General features: G+C 37.4%; 1 protein-coding gene across 1 annotated transcript in view; it reads right to left on the reverse strand.

Annotated features, from left to right (window-relative positions):
* Nucleotides 1-18,753, reverse strand: part of LOC106794261 (phosphoenolpyruvate carboxylase 4) — a 33,946-nt gene extending 15,193 nt beyond the window's left edge. Inside the window, 15 exon segments of the mRNA XM_041012618.1 lie at nt 12,265-12,411; nt 12,483-12,584; nt 12,657-12,739; nt 12,742-12,781; nt 13,965-13,986; nt 14,081-14,232; nt 15,030-15,125; nt 15,208-15,284; nt 15,967-16,045; nt 16,219-16,287; nt 16,410-16,487; nt 16,629-16,698; nt 16,765-16,827; nt 17,042-17,205; nt 18,208-18,753. Of these exon segments, the coding sequence (XP_040868552.1) occupies nt 12,265-12,411; nt 12,483-12,584; nt 12,657-12,739; nt 12,742-12,781; nt 13,965-13,986; nt 14,081-14,232; nt 15,030-15,125; nt 15,208-15,284; nt 15,967-16,045; nt 16,219-16,287; nt 16,410-16,487; nt 16,629-16,698; nt 16,765-16,827; nt 17,042-17,205; nt 18,208-18,363 (1,398 nt within the window). The 5' untranslated portion in view covers nt 18,364-18,753.
* Between the last annotated feature and the right edge of the window lie 1,381 nt (nt 18,754-20,134).

Consider the following 20,134-nt stretch of genomic DNA (forward strand, 5'->3'; position numbering starts at 1 on the left):
TGATGACTCGGGAAGTAAGGCTTTGAGTCGTTGGGCCAAGGGAATGAGTGTTAGCGCAACCTTTTCAATCATTTTGTAGCATTTCTCGGTGTCATGGAGCATATGATTGGAGAAGTAGATAGGGAGTTAGTTCTTCCCTTCCTCTTGTATAGGGGCTGAGCTGACAACTTCGTCAATTACTGAGAGATACAAGAGCAAGGGTGCTCTTGGCCTTGATCGACTCAAAGATGGTAGTGTGGTTATGGTCTTCTTGAAAGCTAGAAAGGCTTGTTCACAAGTCTCATTCCATTAAAAAGGCTTAATTTTCTTAAGCAGTTTGTAAAATGGTTTCGCCTTTTCGGTGAGCTTTGGGAAGAACCTAGACAGGGATGCTAGCCTACCGTTGAGCTTCTGAACTTCTTGTATGTTGGTTGGGCTATGCATCTCCAGTATGACAGTGCATTTGTCGGGGTTAGCTTCAATCCCCTGGTGGGTGATCATAAAACCAAGGAACTTGTCGCCGCCTACTCCGAAAGTACACATTTTAGGGTTAAGGCGCATTCGTATTTTTGTAGTTCCCCGAAGACTTCTTCCTTGTCCGCCACATGTTGGGGTATGCTTTGAGACTTGAAAACTATGTCGTCCACATGTACCTCGACATTTCATATGATTTTTTGTTTGAAGACTCAGTCCATCAGTCGTTGGTATGTCGCGCCTATGTTTTTTAGGCCGAAAGGCATGACCCTTTAGTAAAATTTGGCATCTTCAATGATGAATATTTTTTTCTCCTCGCCTGGAAGATGCATTCTAATCTAGTTGTATCAGGAATAGGCTTCTAGAAAGCTTAGCACCTAGAACCCGAATGATCTATCGACTAGCCTGTCGATGCTGGATATAGGGTATGCATCTTTGGGGCATGCCCTGTTCAGTTCAATGTAGTCGATGCACATGCGCCATTTGTCGTTGGCCCTTTTGATCATGACGACATTGGCGAGCTAGGTACATAACCTAACCTCTCTGATGAAGTTTGCGTGGAGTAGCTTGTCAACTTTTTCTTTGACAGCTTTATGCCACTTTTCTCTCGTCTTCCTTTTCTTCTATGATACTTGTTTGGCCTGGGGCCAGATAGCAAGTTGGTGGAAGATTATGTCAAGGTGGATTCTTGACATTTCAGATGGTTGCGAGGCAAAGAGATCAATGTTTTTGCGTAGCATGTCAGCAAGGCACCGGTATTCATGAGCGGAGAGGTCTCTATTAAGCCATGTGCACTACCCCAATTTAGGTCTAAGTTGCAACTGCGCAAGATCTTCAATGGGTTTCAAGCCTCTGTTGAAGGTGTCATATCGCGGATCTATGTCAAATTCACCGCCCAAGCTAGCTTGGTAGACAGTTAAGGCTCGAACATGAGACCCTTCATCCACTGTCATGACTTGTGTGCATTCAGCCACTATAGGGTGAGGCATGGCAGGCTCCTGAATGGGAGGATATGGTGCTACCTTCAGGCTCTCTGCATAGCACTGGCGTGCTTACTTTTGGTCAGCCTTAACTATTACAATCTCCCATGTCAGTGTAGGGAATTTCGTTGTCAAATGGGGCATGGAGGATATGGCTCCCAACTCCTTGAGTGTCTTTCTTCCTATTAAGGCAAAGTATGATGTGGTCGCGTCAACCAGTAGATATCTGATGGTGAAGCTCCTAGAGAGCTTGCCCTGACCGAAGGTGGTCATCAAGTCCACATAGCCTCGGGTTTCGACTCTCTCGCCTATAAAGTCGAGGAGTGGACTTGCGTAAGGGTGGACAATGTCGAGTGAAACCTCGAGTCTCTGGAATGTTTTCCAATACAGGATGTTAGGGAAATTGTCCTGGTCGATGAGGACCCTAGACACCATGAAATTCACTATGATGATGGAGACAACCATCGGGATTGTCTTGGTTGATGAGATTGATGCCCCTGAAGTCCTTGTGTCGTAAAGGTGATAGGAGGGACACTTCGCTATAGGAGGTGTCGAAAAAATTAATGTTGATGTCCCAGATAGTGTGTAGGTGCTGCTTTCGGGACTGGTTGGACTATCCTTCATAGGAAAAGCCTCTAGCGATGGTGTTGATTACACCTCTGATGTGCTAGCGGATTCCTATTCTGGTGAAGGTGGTCGCTCGTGCCGCTGTGGTTGTTGTCTCTGTCTACCTCGGTCTTCCACTCTTCTCCTGTCTACTTCTTGGTTCTTGTGTTGCTCCTCTTGATGTCCTTTAGGCCTTGCTCCTGCCTGGTAGTGGTCTGGTCTCTTAACAAACTGGGCTAAGTATCCAGCCTGTATAAGTTCTTCGATCTTGCCGTTCAAGGCCCAACAATCTTTGGTGTTGTGTTCAATACCGCGGTGAAACCTGCAGTACTTGGTTGCGTCTGACCCTGGCCTCAGAGATTTCATTTGGGGTAGCCGGACAGGTACCTCCAGGTCGAAGGCTTCCTCAAGAATCGTGGTACGATTGGCCGTCAATGGTATGTAACGCTCATACCGGGCCTTTTGGAGAGAGGTTGGCGCTTGTCTAGCTTGTGCCTCTTGTCCGACTTGTGCAAGTCGGTCTTGGTGTTTGCTTTGCACCTTTCACACTTTTGTTTGACTTGGTAGACTTCATTCCAGAATTTGGACATTTCTTCTATCTGGATGTAACCCTTGGCTCGTTCGTGCGGCTCATCCATGCTACCAGGTAGTTTTTTGCACAAACTATCTACGAACTTGCTAGGGTGTAGTGCGAGAAGCATGGAATGCAACTTTATCTCAGGGTTGAGATTTCGGATCTGGACGACTGTGCGCCCAAATTTGCCAATGAACTTTCTGAGGGATTCATCGTCTGCTTGTCGTAGACTGGCCAAGGCAGCCAAGGTCATGCAATGAGACCTACTGGTGGCGTACTGCACACTGAATCGTTCGATGAGGGTGTCGAAGCTATCTATGGATCTTGGTGGGAGTCCACCATACCATGTCAATGTTGCTCCCTCGAGGGATATAGGGAAGACACGACATAGAATTGTGTCGTCATTGGTGTAAAGGTTTGTCTATGTTAGGAAGGCGTCCAAATGCTTGTCTGGATCTGTTGTCTCATCATACCGCTCGAGGTTAAGTGATTTCCACCCCAAGGGTATGTCTACCTCCATAATGCGGTCGATAAAAGGATGTCAATGGACAGTCTGTGTTGTTGGACGATGCATGAGAGAGACTCAGATCGTCTGCAGTGTTGCTTGAGCGTCGGGGGTGTGATTCCCCTATAAGACTTTTTATGTTATGTTCACTTAACCAAGTCGTGTGTGCCTCGTTTAAACGAGTTTATTAGAAATGCCTAATGCTATGAACCCACTTGTAGTATAAAAAGGTGGCCTAAAACACAAAGCAACGGTTCCAAAGTTTATGAATTCCAAGGCACAAAGGTAAGAGAGAGTTGTGTGCTGGTTTCCATGCTTAGAGATTCATCCCTAATTGTCTGTTTATTAATTTTTCTTTTCCCATGGTTATGAGTAGCTAAATCCTTTGTTTGTTGGGATTTAATGTAATTGGATACTGCTCACATGTAATTATTGTATTTTCCTTATTCAATAAAGTACTATTATTGTTTCTTTTCTATATTTATTATTTGTTCTTGGTCTGATCATCTTATTGCATGATTCTCTCTATTCAATTGCTTTGCAAAATTAAATTGGATTGAGAACAAAAGAGATCAACCAATGAACTTTATGCCTAGGGATAGGGTAACGATTATTGGTTATCATTTAAAACCCTAGTTCATATTGTTGGTCAATTGATTATATTACTCAAGGGATTGATAGTGCAATCAAGACACTTTGGTTTTCTCACTTAAAAGATTTAAGGTTAGCAAAAATTGCAGGTTAATGAAAATATATGCTTAATTGAATAGGAATAATTTGTAATGCATGTTACGTTAACCCAATGAAGTTAATCTCCAATTATTTCATCCATTGATACAAACCAAGTTTTCTGGGCACACCAAGTGTTTGAAAAAAATCAACAATCAACTTTATTCCTTTTTAACTCTTTACTCTTATGCAATTGTCTTTACTTTTTGTTATTGTTAAGTCAAAAGATATTTTAAGATGAATCAAGACCCTTAATTATTTTTATTAGATACAAATTAATACAACGGTTAAAAGTTTTGTCTTATGTGATATCAAATTATGCTTCATGATCTTCTGTTTGATATTTCAGACAGAAGTATGAATAAGTCATGATCTGATACAATATTAAAGATGACATTTAAGACTTCATTTAGTACTTTGTGTCTGAGGTTCATTTCGCAGAAATTGTCTCACAAGACATTCTTTCAGGATTTGTCGAATCCTATGAAGAATAAATGAAGTTTAAGTTCTAAAAGTTTCCAAACAACATCAAAAGATGTGTTTTACTGTGATAGATCTACTTTGACTAAAAGGAACGGATTTTTTGTTATAGTGATCAACACGAAAGCCAGTCATAGTGGTTTTCCTACATGAAGCAGGATATGCGTTTAATGCAAGCATTAAATGATCTAATAACCACAAGCTTCAGATGCAAGCTCAAAGGAAAATTATAATCGTTTAGAAACAACAAACACTTGAAAATGAAAACCTATAAATACTAGATGCTTTGAAGAAATGAGTAACAAACCTACACGCTATCATTCAAATTCTTTATGTAGAAAACTCTTTGTATATTCTTATAAAGTTTGAAAAGCTCTCAAAACATCTTGAATACTCTAAGACAAAAAACTAAATGCTTAGATTTCACATTTGTTTGTAAGATGATTAAGATTTAATCAGTTAGCAAATCAAACAACATATCTTTTGATTTGTATAGAACCAACAGTGGCTTGGTAGGACAAAGAATATTCGGTTGTTAAAGCTTGATGATAAACTTTGTTGTGAGAGCTAAAAGTAACTTTTGTGAAATTAGTGAAACTTGATTGCTAACCAAAAACTGAACTTAGTCTGAATGGTAGAGACAAACCAATATAAATATGTGTCTTACTTTCTTTTTAGTTATCTTTTGTCTTAAACTGACATAGTGTTTGAATTTGATCTTGTTTGAAAAACATATTCTATTTTTTAAAATATGTTTCCATCGTTTAAACTTGTTTTTGCGCAAATTTGTTATCTCTTTTTATTAAGTTATACTTCAAATGATAACTTTAGTTTTCACGAAAAAAGACTTAAGAAAATTCTAAAATTACAATTTAACCCCTTATGATATTTCTATTTGTAGTTACTTTTTTTAAGACTTTACTTTTGATCACTTAATCACATTGAAATTCATAGTCTATTAAATTTATTATTAAATAACCTAATTATTGCACAAGTTTTTGTGGAGATGACTCTATTTATCGCTATTGCTACCTGAGGGATTTAATACTCTTGCCAAAATTCCAATAACAAATTGGAAAAAAAATACATAAAGCCTTCGTTAAGTTTGGGCGAGAAACATTGGCTGAAGACTCAACTTGATTTGTATAAATATATATTAAGATTTCCTTTCAATTTTACTCTCATTCCTCAAGCTCTCAAGTCATGGTTCCCTCCCATTTTAAATTCGAAACAAGCTCCTAGATTGGAATGCCAGCAGAAAAAAATGATTTAATCATGCTTTTTTTAACTATGACCATGATCTCAAATGTACCAAACAAATGTCCACAATGTCTTCTAATGAATTGACTTTAGAAGAAAACAATACTAGATTTTGTCCATCCATTTAGACGAAATGATTAGACACATGATATTTTGAAGATAAAGGATTTGGTGTTCATGATATTTTGAAGACAAATGTTCATGAATATTTTTTAATAAATAGGTTTGAATAAATGGACCCTAATTCAAACACTATCAATGTTGCTTCTGAATTAGAAGTTTTACAAATTTACGTGCATCCTGAATGCCATTCAAACCATAATTGTTTTCATCACAATATGTTAAACTAAACAAAAAATTTCCAAGAATCCAAGAATCCTCACAAAACAGACATTAATTATTTTATAATATAATTGATTTATTAGTTTAGTTGGTTAGAGTGTTGTGCTAATAACACAAAACTCGAAGGTTTGATTCTTGTTTGGGTCATTAATTTTAAATTAATTTGTAAAACATTTTTGAAAAAAAAATAAAAAAAAAATTATTTGAACCACTTATGGATTGGACAATCCTTAAGCTTCAACACTCGTTTGATGGGTGCACCATCTCTTATGCTGGGTGCGTGTAACAAAGCCCCATTATGGAATGGACATCCATCAACTACCATAGAATGGACTTAATTTAGTTTATTGGGACCGATAATAATAGTCGTTTACAACACTTGTCATAAACTTGTAAAAATAAATGTAATAAATTTTGTAGGGAGATAATTACATTATTTTAAAAATTAATATATAAGTATATTTTCCTTCAATTATACATTGTCGTATATGATAAAATTGTTGATTTTAATAATAATTATTTTAAAATCATATTGATAATATTTTTTATTAATCAATAATGTTAATACAAATATATATTTACTTAACTTATATTTAAAAGATTTTTTAAATGACCTATAGTTTTACCTTTTAACCAAATAAGTTTTTTTTATAAAATTTTATGCATAAGGTTAACTTTTTTTTATAAAAAAAAAAAAAGTTTGGCTTAACCTAGGCTCTATATAGGATAGGCCATAGGCTTGTATGGAGCAGTTTGATGTATTCTTTTTGCTACAAACTAGATCTTGATAAAAAAAAATGTATATATTTAAAATTCAATAGTACCATCCATAAAAAAATTCAGTAGTACCTTAAACAATATTATTTTCTATAAAAGAATTGTCGTTCTTGTGAAACCAGAAACAAAACACTCAGAATTCTTGTGAAACCAAAAAACAAAAAACTTAGATGAGTAGATACCCTTTTTTTTAGTCTTGATGGAACTGGATATAATAATTGATTTGAAGGACTTCATTTAACCCCATTTTAAATAATATAAGAAAAAATAAAAAATCTTAGTCAATTCAATTGAAAAATCTGCACCAGTCCTCGATTTGGCCGATTGCACCAAATTGGCTCTTAGCAAAGTTAATTCTGAGACCAGATACCATTTCAAAGCTTTTGAGAATAGCCTTAATAACTGTGACATTATCCATAGATGGTTCCCCAAAGAAGATAGTATCATCAGCAAATTGTAGTATGTTGACTGGGATCTTTTTCTTTCCCACCATAAAACTGTGGTAGCAGTTTTTGGAAACAGCTGCCCTCGTCATGCCTGTCAAGCCTTCAGCAACTAGGTCAAACAAAAAGGGAGCCAATGGATCCCCTTGTCTCAAGCCTCTTTGAGGTTTAAATTCAGAAGTAGGACTTCCATTCACTAGTATAGATATTGATGTTGATGAAAGACACCCCTTAATCCAGCCAATCCACTTTTCATGAAACCCCATTCTTCTCATCATGTAAAAGAGGAAATGCCAAGACACAGAGTCATATGCTTTTTCAAAATCAACTTTGAACACCAAACAAGGTCTTTTAGATCTCCAAACCTCCTCAACAATCTCATTAGCAATTAAAACTCCATGAAGCAACTGTCTGCCTTTAACAAAAACTGATTGCCTTTCATCTATGAGATGATTCATAACCTTGCTAAGCCTATTTGATAGTACTTTGGCAATAATTTTGTAGACACAACCTATTAGAGATATTGGTCTGAAATCACTAATAAGTTGAGGGTCCTTGATCTTGGGGATAAGAGCAATGAATGATGAGTTGAGACCCTTGGGGAAGACTGCATTCACATAAAATTCTAAGAAGAACCTAAGGAACTCAGGTTTCAGCTCCTTCCAGAAGTGCTTAATGAAGCTAAAATTAAGCCCATCAGGCCCTGGGCTTTTTTCACTGCCACAAGCCCACACTGCACTAGATATCTCCTCCTCTTTGAAGGGTTCCACCAACATCTCACTTTGGATTGAACGCAAGACATTAAAAGAGACCCCATCTAAGTTGGGTCTGTGCAGGTAAGGTTCAACAAATCTGCCTTTAAAATGCTGAAGAACTGCATCCTTAATGGCAGCAGGGTTTTCTACCCAACTACCATTAATTTGCATCCCCCTCAAGGCATTCCTCCTTCTGCTGGAATTAATGATTTTGTGGAAGCTATCTCCCTCTTTGATCCACTTACATCTAGACTTCTGTCGCAATATTGATTCATGAAGAATAGAAGAATAGAATGCTCCCAAAGGTCAGATTGGGCTTTCTTGAGCTCTTGAACTTGCTGATCAGTAGGTTGAGCTGTGAGGGAATTCTCCAAGTCATTCAGCTTATGCTGGATTAGCTTCACCTTGTTGCCCAAGTCTACACAATTTTCTTTGCTCCAGGTTTTTAACCTTTGCTTAATTTTCTGAAGTTTGCATTTCAAGGCATATCCCCCCCATCCCATAGGCTGATTAGCAGACCAGCAGTCCCTCACCACCTTATTGAAGTCCTTATTGTGCAACCAAGCATCAAAAACCCTAAAAGGCTTAAGGCCCCAATCAATATTTTTAGAATTCAAAATGATAGGGCAATGATCTGAGTAGTTCCTTTCAAGGTTGTGTTGGGAACTATCAGGCCACTTGGATACCCAATCATCAAAGACCAGCACTCTGTCTAACTTGCTCTTACAAGAACCATTAGGCCTAACCCAAGTAAAGGGCTTGCCCAAGCAAGGAATATCATCTACCTCCATTTCAGCGAGCCACTCATTAAATTCAGCTATAAGATTAGTGTCTGCATTACAAAGAGTGCTTCCCATTCTTTCAGCTGGGTGTTTAATGCAGTTGAAGTCCCCTACAAGGCACCAGCACTGAACCTGGGACTGATTCTTCATTAAATATAGCCTCTGCCATAACTGTCTTTTGCTTTCTAGCTCACAAGAAGCATAGATATTAGCCACCACTACCCTCTGACTTTCTACCAGCCATACCCCCTCCAACATGATGAAACCCCTTTCAGCTATTTTAATATCAACCTGGAAGTTATTGTTATTCCTGACACAGAGAAGCCCCCCAGCTGTATTGACCGCAGGAAACCATTTCCAATCAAAGTCTGAGTGACCCCACAGAGCCTGACAAAGTGCCTTGTCAATGGAATCCCTCTTTGTTTCTTGCAAACAAAGAAGATCTATCTTATGCTTCCCAACCAAATTCCTGACCCAACCCTCTAATGTTATAGGATAGGATATTCATTTATGAGGTTTCCTATTCCCCAACTCCTTAGCTTCTTTTCTGTCTCTACACTCCATAGAAGCAAAACTGTGAAGGAAATGTAGGTTATCTGTAACTGTCTCCATGCCTAAGTTTTCTCCGAGATGCCATAATTGTTGAGCCTCTTGCAACACCTTATCACTGCACTCAATTATGCTTTTTAACCTCCTTTTTGAGTCCACGTAACTCTGATTTTTGACCTTATCCTGATTGGCAAGTTGATCTGCTAGAGCCAGGATGCCATCTTGAAACTGAGGATGCTTTTCCTCAATCTGTGAGAGTCGGGCCTTAAAGAGAGAGTTTTGTTGTCGAAAGTAAACTTTAGAATACTTGTCTGGAGTCTCTTTTATGGATTGGATTACAGGTAGGGATTCCTCCTTATGGCACCCGTCAGTTTTCAAAATTGGGCCTAAATCATTACTTAGCCCACCCTCTTTTTGATTCTGCACAGCTTGCACCCCCAAAAGCTCAACTGGGTGGATGTCTTCTTTATTACACCCTCCTGGAGTCGAAATTGGGCACTTAATGCAACCTGGCCCAATTCCTTGTTGAATCTGCCCCGATAAAGAAGGAGAGAGAGACTGCGTGACATGTCCCTCTTCTTCCCCGATAAAGGTCTGGTCAGCAGCTACTTTCGCTCCACCATTCAAATACTTTCCCTCTATGTGATTCCTGTGCCTTTGATCATCCTGTAGGGTATTATAGCAGGTTACCTCTTTGGTGATAGCAGCTTCCTCTTCTGTTCCTGCGAAGCTGTCCCCTAGGTTGAGCTTACCAAAGCTAGAGCCCAGCATACCTTCTACAGTGCCTTTTGACTTTTCTTTGGGTGTAACGTCTGCCTGGATATTACCCAGGGGTCTAAGATCACAACAACGCACATCGGTCCCTCCTTCTGCCCGTTGGGTACGAGACGGAGACAATTTCTGGTTGGGCAGCTCCGACGAGAAGGAGAAATTGGTATTAGTGTCGTCAAGAACATCGCCAACCTCCCCACCGTCGTCCGATGTTATCATCTCCGACCACCCATCGGACGGCGAGCTTCCTTTCCGGTTCGACCCACCTTCGAACCCTGTCTCTTCCACAATCCATACCCGATACTCAAGCTCCCCCACACGGACGATGACCTCTGACCTTATCAACGGCGGAAGCGGTGTCTGCACCAATACTCGAGCCCGGTCCAATCGTCGGCGGTCCTCTGTGTCATCGTCTGACTCGATGACATCCCCAATAGCAGCTACAGCCCTCCTGAGATTTTTCATTTCCCACACCTGTATCGGAAATCCCCACAGCTGGAGCCAAACAACCCTGTTATTGGGTCTACATTTCGGCGTCCACTTCTCCAGTGAGTAAAAGAGAGAATCATCGCTTTCCGTCTCTGATTGAATGAGGAGTTGAGCTTTGTCATCGGACATCCCAGGGAGAAGAACCATGTCGTCTCCGAGGAACTTAGTGCGGACGTTATATCCTAACTCCCAAGTGATACGATCCTCTAAGGTTTCCACCTCCATCACCTTCTTTAGCATGCCCACCCAGGTTTCGTTACACCAATATTCCCCGCCTTCATCTGGGTTGATCAGAATAGTTGGTGTTTGTGCCTCGTCTGTCCTTTTGTCTCCTTGGCACCCCCCTTTAGTCACCACGTCCACATATGATCTCCGAAGAGCACCAGTAGTTACCCCGCAGGGCTTACTTGCTTCGTCGGTGTACTTCCTCCCAATGGGGTTCTTTTTCAGCAACTCTGTATTCCGAACTGGTCTGTCGAACCTAGGAAGGTTGACAAATAGTTTACAATCGTTGATGAAGATGTTGTCCAGTCTCACCTCCAATCCTTTTGCATCCGAGACTCCCTTGAACCGCATGAACCTGTATCTCCTGCCATCCTTGTTGAGCCTTTTAGCGATGTATACTTCACGTACGTCACCCCACTTTTTGAAGTGCCTCCATAGCAACTCTGCATTAGCTTCGTCGGGGAAATGGGTGAAATAAAAGGAGGTAATGTCGGCATTGTTCCTCCAGTTAAGGCGATAGTGTTTGTTGTTGTCCCCTATCTCCAGATTCTGTGATTGTCTTCCCGCTAAAGAGGATTTCTGCATAACCTTCATTGATCTTCTGCTTACCACCTTAGTCCAGTTTTCTTCCTCAGCGTAGTCATTGTCCCTTCCGAAAATGTTGACTGGTCGCCCTCCATATGGTTCTTCCCTTCAATCCATACTCCTCCATCTCCTTGAATGGGAACCGTTTGGAGTTCTTCTGTTTGTGCTAGTCCTCGCCGTGTTTCGATACTGCTTCACACTCGTCCTCGCCGTGTCTGTTTCGCTCCATCTCTCATTTCTTCTGTCTCTGTCTGTCACTCTCCTTCTCTCGCGCCCTCTCTCTCTCTCTCTCTCTCTCTCTCTCTCTCTCTCTCTTCTCTCTCATCTTTTTTTGTGAAGTGGTCTTGTAGGTGTGTAGTATGATAGATGCATTCTGGTTGAACAACTCTTGAGCAAGAAAATCAACCACTCCTTGGAAGCTCTGTTTACGTATCAAGGAGGAATGTTGAAGTGCTAATACACAGTTTCAGTCGCATGTTCTGTTCTAGATATTTTGATAAGGGGTATGAGCTTAATTGAAATTAGGAAAAAGATATGTATGATTAATTGAACCAGTTGATGTTTGTAATATTTGCTGATATAGGCAGTTACAGAAGGAGTTTCAGTCCTTATTTTGGGTAAATTTGTATCAAAGTTTGAATTGACTTTTAGCTGGCTTTGAACTTCCTCAAAGTGTAGTGTACTAGCCTTGGTTTACACCATAAACTAAGTTCATAGATCTAGAGTTTAACTTTAAACCTAAAAAGAACAAAAAGCAAGTTATAGGTAATGTAACCAGTCAAAGTTGTAGACTAAAGTTATGCAAAATAAACTCTCAAACTTCAATCAATAATATTGAAAAATGAAAAGAAGCTCAAAATAATTTAAATATCAACTTCTTTCCTTTTCTTAAAATGAAAAGTTTTACCATCCTACTGGATATAGAGCTTGTAAAGCTTTGCTATGTATAACAATCTCACCTCTATACTGGGAGGAACCAGTGGTCTCTTCCCTTTCAACTCTCTAGTTAAGAAGTCCAGTTTCTTTTCTTCATCCCATTCACTGTACGTGCCCATATCCAAATACCTTGTAATTACATCAATGGTTTCAGCATGTCTGCTTGATTCCTGTCACACTGCTAGTTTCAGGCCACAACTGATTATCCAAACAATAATGAACAAAAAACTTTGAAACATACCTGACGCAAGTCAAGCTTCATTAACACCATGCCAAAAGTAGCAACTCTTCGAATCAGATCAGCTAGTCGACCATCAGCTAGCACCCCAGATCCACATAATTGCTGGAGAAATGTAGAGCTAAATGATAATTCTGCACAATATTAGAGGGTAAAAGGGTAGAAAAGAAAGAATACCAAAGATTCATAACAAAGGAGAAGAGGTTCCAAAAGCTGATATTTTGTTTCATAATAATCCATAGGATCATGTTTAGATGGACCATGTCGATAAGAATCTCCAACCGTCTACGAGTTCTCAGAAGCTAAACACATGGAACGAAAGATAATATTACCGGTTATTAAGACAATATATAAAATCTGCATATTCAATAAAAATGTAGATGTGATTTAGTTTTAATGGCACCCCAGGATACAAATCCTCCACAGACAATATTCAAATCAAAACTAGGAAAATATATTTTTCATACTATGCATATCCTAACGTATATATGGTTCTATCTATATAATCATCTTCACTGTGAAAGCCGTGGAACAAAGCAAATAGGATTGATCTCAAGATTAGTACATTTAACAGTCTTTGACCAAAAAGCAATATGATTTCATCATATCCAGGAACGTTCCTAATAATGCATATAAATTAATGATCCATGTGTCTGCTATCTGTCATTCTACACAAAGACATTTTGCAATTGAATTTCAAATCCGTAGTGCCAAGGCTCAAGTTCAAAAGTCCTTCACTCTTTATCTACAAATAATACAGAAAATATCAATATATGCTGAAATCAATCTCATAGAGCTTTATTTGCCACAACGTTTTAGAACAATAAATCAATCCTTAGTGGTTCTGCTGACTTAATTTCAAAACTACGTCTATCTATATTAGTCTAACTCAACCAACAACATAAAATACTTTGATAGTATCTACAAACTATTTTCATGCCGGAAGAAAATATTTTGGACTTGAAAAAGCAGATTTTGTTGCCTCAACATATGAAACCTTTTGCAAAAACATTCCGAGGAAACATATAAAAAAGACCTCAAAGTTTTACCACACGTATGCAACTATTGTCAATCTCATATCATTCAATTGGAAAAGATTTGACAAAGTGGATTGGAGGTAAAAGTTGACAGGTTGATGTCTACGGAAACAAGAGAAAAGTAAAAGAGCAAAACACAGGCGTATTTTGATAAGTTTGAGTTATTAGTAAGGCCAAAAGAGATACGTCAGGATAATTTTTAAAGGAATTTCCAAGCCAAGAGGACAATGCCTTGATGCACCAAAGAAGTAATGCATAAAAGAAGACCAAAGAGGGATTAAATGAATGACCAAAGCCTCAAGGATAAATAGATAGAGCATAATATCATCATTCAAAATATTACACGGTAATATTAAGGGTTTCAAAAGGACCATCAAATTCACATGATAATCTAACACAATAAAGAAAAAAATAAAAAACTATACTATCTTTAAGTGGTTCAATTTGCCTGTGCACATGAACTAGTGTTACTTCTTGACAAACAGTATCCAGAGGTCACATGATATAAAACAAAGATGACTGCTATGCCCATTAGCATTTGGAAGATATCAACAAACACAAAACTAAACAGACAAACCTTTTAGAATTTCATGTGCCAGTTCTGACAACTTATCACTGCACTGGTTCATGGATAGCTCAAATCTTAGGCCATCCACTTCCCGAATGTAGAGGTCAATCGCCATCCATCTTGACAGAAGTGAAACATCTTTTGTGACCTGAAGAACAAAACGAAAACCAATTACACAATCAGATTTGAATAACAGGGTCAAATCAAACGCAAATATTCTTCAAGAAAATCCCACTCCTAGGTAAGAAAAAAAATTTCTTGTAATTTATTCGTAATGTTTGAATTACACGCTACAAACTTTAGTAATTGAAACAGCAAAGCACATCCTTCAACTGTAGTAACATCAACACCGACCACAATCAAGCTTTATCCCACACCTGATGGAGTCAAACACGGATCAGTTAATATCAGAAACCAATTTTTCTTTAAAAGCCATTTTTCTGTCCATATCTAAAGAACAATAACAACAATAGTGATGTTAGCTACATGGATCACACAATGTTACTGGGTTCAGTTAAAAACCAAATTCTCAGGCTATTCATGTCTAAAATACATTCAATGTAATTTTACATTGGCTATCAACTGCCCAAAATTACCCACCTCTTTTATCCTAGCCTGAGACAATATAAAATTTGACTAAAAAGTACAATATTGGAAAAGTTCCAAGAATATTATTCAAACAAATATTTTGCATGTTAAAAGCTCATTTATTTTTGTCTGCAGTTTTCCCAGTTCAATCATCATTAAACTTGCACTTTCCAAAATGACAGGCAGTAATACTGGACATCTTCAGGTTGTCAATAATATAATGATATTACAGATTCAACTATGCTTCCACTACTAGAAAACTTCTCACGTGTTGAAAAAGAATCATGTAGTTATTTGAGAAAATGAAATCACATAGTAAAAGTACAGGCAGCATGAATGGATATTTGAAGATGCTACCTTTGCTGTCACATTTGGGTTTCCGTCTCTATCACCTCCCATCCAAGATCCAAATTTTATTGGAGTGCAAGTCAATGGAAGTGGTTTTCCTGTGTGCTGCAAGGAAAGATAAATTGCACTGAAAATCTTAAAGAGAAAGAATGTACAAGTTAATTGACATAAATTAAAGATGACAAACCTTCTTTAAAGCGCTGCTAACTCGACGTAAATAATGAGGAACAGCTTTTCAGAGTGACTCCTCCACAATATTCAATACTGGGAGAATTGAAAAATAAATAAACCAAGGGATTCTTCCACTTCTTTTTTTTTTTAACAGTGAATCAAATCATGCAAGAGATGACATATTGTTAGATCTCAATATAGACCAGTTATCTGGAGGGTCTATTCTAGAAGGAAGAAAGCCCCTACACGGGAGATAGGATCGAATTAGTTATTAGTTTAATCTTTAGGGCCATCTATCTTTATTATTCTATCTTTATCTTTATTATTCTATCATCTAATCTTTATTATTCTATCTTTATCTTTATTATTCTATCTTTATCAATTAGTTGGATTAGGATATTATAAATAAGAGTATTCTCATTAGAGGAGGGGGTAGAGAAGAATTAGAAATTGTAAAGGGTTTTCCCTTGGAAGAAGGTTTCCTTCTTGAATAAATTCAGTTTGCTCCCAGTATTTTCCGTATATTCTTCTATTTTCTGTTTCTCTTGTTTTCTCTGCTGTTAGGGATATTCAATACCCTAACACATATAAATTGTCAAGGATTCTCTCTTAAAAGATTGATTTATTATGTGTTCATGTAGGTGCCTTTGGGGATAACAAGGACAAAACTCTTGAACACTTGGTCAAAATGGCCATAGACCATTCTTAGGAACAACTAAAAAGCCTAAAGCTAAGAGGTAAAGTATATCTAACATATAATACTCAACCAGCTTACCTGCCCTAGCTTCATCAACTGGAGTGGGTTTTGAACGCCTAAGTTCATCTGTCTGCCATATTGAAGTTTTCTCTCCCACCTAAAAAAGCCAATATGATTGATGAGAATAGAAATAAAGTGTGTTAGAAAAAGGAAATCCACTATCCATTCACATTTAAAGATAATCTACCACACTGAAAAACTAGTGGATTTTTACTTTTGGGGTACAAACACCGGTGGTTAAGTAGAATGGAAATAGTTCAAGAATGGTACCAGATCTTCAATCCACATATCTCGATCTTCAGGGCTAAGATCAGGTCAATCATTATAATCCAAAAGATGCTGCTTGAAGGTGAAAAAGTAGTTAGAGACAACACACTTCCATAATATTTGAGAGATGATATCATAAAGTTAAAGGCTCAAGCTCCAGTAATTTAATATATTCAGAAAAGAGAACAACTCACAGCAATTTTAAGGTGTTTATATTGCAAGGTACGATGGTTAATTTGAGTGGGATGAGCAGTGAGAACAATTTCAAGCTCCTGTGGCAACATAAATGAAATTAGATTTTGAATGACAATAGCAATTGGAACCAGATTCTGTTAAAATCCCTGGCAATACACACATAATGTTTCACTAAATTAATAACAAGATAATTGTCAAGAAAGAAAATAATTACATGCTTTAATCTCAGCTTGCAGAGTGCATAGACAACGAAAGATCATATACTTATTTTCATCTATACGTCTCAGACTATGCAGATTAACCAGAAATGAGGAACAAAACCACAGACCTGCTTGAACACTGTCTTATAAAAACAGGTTGTTAAAGATATCATCACAAGATTTTGCAGCAAGAACCATATTTCCTCCTTTACGAACCCTGCAAAAACATAACTTGTTCAAGACTATCATACTGGGGTAATCTTAGATTAAAGAAGTATAGTATTCCCTCAATGTTGTTATTAGTCAAAGGTTCGGCTTATTTTGGAGAGATTGCGGCTTAATTTTGCACAGAGCTCAGCCAAATAAAGACAAGACAAATTATCAACTAATGGAATAAAAAGACAACAATAGTTGGAGACAAGAATGTATACCTATGGTGGGTTTCAGCTATACCCATCAAAGTAAGATGATGGCTAAAGGCACGAGCAAGGGGCAAAGCTTCTTCCAGCGTCATCTTGGATAACTCTGAAGCCAATTGCTTCTCTAGCATCTCAGCCAAGTCCTCCATTCCCGGTTGTCTCATATTACAAGCACTCTAAATACCAAAACAAACTCTTAAGGAATTTTCAACTCCCAGCGATAAAGATTGTTACACTGTTAACCAATTACCAACGAAATCACACATGAATAAAGGTCAATTTTTCAATTATATGGCAATTCATGATTGGATGACACGCTACATTTCTAGTTAGCACTGTTGCTTGTTAGGAAAAAAAAGAGTAAACCACCATTTGAGTCTGTTACATTAGTTCTTACATATAGTCCCTAGCTAAAAGCTAAAACTAAGGAAATTTTAAATAAGTTCCTGAAAATACAATCTGTCTATCACATTAGTCCAAAAATATAAGAAAATTGTGAATTAATGATAATATTAATAAATGTTTAGGGGCCAAAATGGCAATAAGTAGTTATGTTTAAGGACTTAATGAATTCTAGAGACTTATTAGAAATTTCTTTAATTTCAAGGATGAATTTATGTGACAATGCATTACACTTTCACGAACCAAAATGATGATTCACTAAAGGCAAAAACTGTAACTGATACAAAGCAATTGAATTTCCAAACTGAACAAGGAATATTGAAGATTCCATTCGTAACATGAGGAACCCAAAAACTAACTAAAAAAGCAATTAAATTTCCAGCATAAGAGGTTTAGCTCAGTCATTATTTGAGTCTTTGCATAAAACAAGAACCCCACATGCATGCATCATGAAAGTCTAAATGCATTACGCATGTCATGTTTCAACCTTCGCCCATTTTCTCCACAACCGAACAAAACCAAAGACTAATTGATAAAACAGTGATGAAATCACAACGACAAGAACAAAGATAACAAGAAAAAAGAAATTAGAACCCCATCACCGAAAATTCACAAAATCAAGTTAAAATCATTAACAGCATACTCCAATCATTCTAGGAAAAGGTAAAGAAGCAAAACCCATTAAAGAAAACACCAAAAAAAAAAGTGGGGTATTGATTAAAAACCCAAAAACAATTATTTTAAGTGAAAAGAAAAAAGAAAAGAAAAATGAGAACCTGTGAAAGGACTCGAATTTTTTCGAGCTTGTCAACGAAGGTGGAGCCAGCCTCCCTCTGGAGAATGTCGTTGAGAAGGTTCCCTAGCAATTTACAGTCATCTTCGAAGCCCTGGAAGGAGATTTCCTCCGCTATGTCGTCAGTGATGTCCGTCATTGTAATGTTCCCACACACACAACAAAAAACTTAACACACACAAAAAAAAAAACGAATACAGAAGAAGAAGAAAGAGAGTGAGAGAGAGAGGGTTAATGTGTGTGTGGTTGAAGGAGTGAGTAGAGGAGAAAGTGGTGGCATATAATAAGGTGGCAAACAATAACTAACTGGCGCGGAGGAAGGGACCGTTGTGAAATTGTGACGTTTTACTTCCATCCACCTTATAGATTAATACATAAATTAACAATTCTTTTCTCCAATGTTTTAGGATCATATTATTATTATAATATTAATTTAAACTAAGGATTAAGTCTATACTTTAATGCTTAAAATTTGAATGCAGAAAAAGTATTCATTTATGGTGTAACTTAATCAACTGAGCACTGAATTATTATAAACTTATTTGACCAGTTTGATATTTATGAATTAAAAAAATTTATATATTAATCATAGTATGCTAGACTCATAGAAAAATCATATTTTATAAGAAAGGTAATTTTTCATTATCAAAGTGCATTTGCTTTTATCGTAGAAATATTGGAGTATTTAATAATAATAATAATATAACTCTAATTGTATATTAATTAAAATATCTAGGTATATTATTGGTGTATTTTAAGTGTGTTAATAAGTTATATTATTGGTTTATTTTAAGATAATATCTAGGTATAATTTGTTAACGTACTCATATTAAAAAAACAAGTATATATACATTAGTAAACTGGTATATATATTAAAAAAATTCAAAATGTTATTTTTTTGTCAAGATCTAAGCTTGAACATCTGAACCTAAGTAGCATTTTTTAGTTAAATTTTAAATGTAATTTTTGGTGATTAAAAACAATCATAAATTACAAAATAAAAATTAAAAAATCAAATCACAATTTGTGGCTGTACAACAACCACCACACACGTCCAAGGCAAGAGATTCAGATTGAGGGCCCAATTGGTGGCTAGAACAACGGTGTTGCTGGCAAAGTTCAATGTAATCACTGACAACACCATCATAGTCACCCAACGCATCATCAAGAAGCTTCCAATAGGGACAAATTTCAGGCTCACAAATTGCAAGTCCACCCCCGCAAAGCCTCCACCCTACACCCTCACAGATCTGGTTGTCGATGTAGAGGCATCCATCGGAGGAAGAGGCAGTGGTGCACAGTGTCAGGGTTGAGCCAACAGAGGAGGTGGAAGGGCCGACTTGATGAGGAGGAAGTCATCGTCGGAGTCCTAGATTTGGAGGGAGAGAGAAAGAGGGGAAGGCGAACCACTTGTCATCGAGGTTGTCATGGAGGTGAGAGGAGGAGGGACAAGGGCAATAAGGCTTCGGAGTAGAAACAAAGAGGACGAAGGGTAGAGAAAGAGAAGGAAGAGAGGCTAGGATCGTTGGATTAGAGAGAGAGAGAAAGAGAAAGGGAAAGAAAAAGAAAAAGTAGGATAGTGCCTAATTTTTAGTGGACACACATGAGAAACTTAGGTTCGGATTCGTCCAAACCTAACTTCGGGCCAAAAAATAACACATTTCTATTTTGTGAGAACGAAAAACATACAAAATTTTTTACAGAGATATATTCCAAACATTTTGACATTTATAAGAACAACAAATATATTTTAGTCTTATTTTTATTGTTAAAAAATGAGTAATGCTACTAACATACTCTTTAACACACTCCTTCATACACACTTTTCTCCAATGTGTTAAAATGTATTGAAAACTGCAAAATTAAGAGAGAGAAAGTCATTGAATACTATGTGGGACTCACTGAATTTT

This window comes from Glycine max, chromosome 2, assembly GCF_000004515.6.
Source record: "Glycine max cultivar Williams 82 chromosome 2, Glycine_max_v4.0, whole genome shotgun sequence".
Classification (NCBI taxonomy): Eukaryota; Viridiplantae; Streptophyta; class Magnoliopsida; order Fabales; family Fabaceae; genus Glycine; species Glycine max.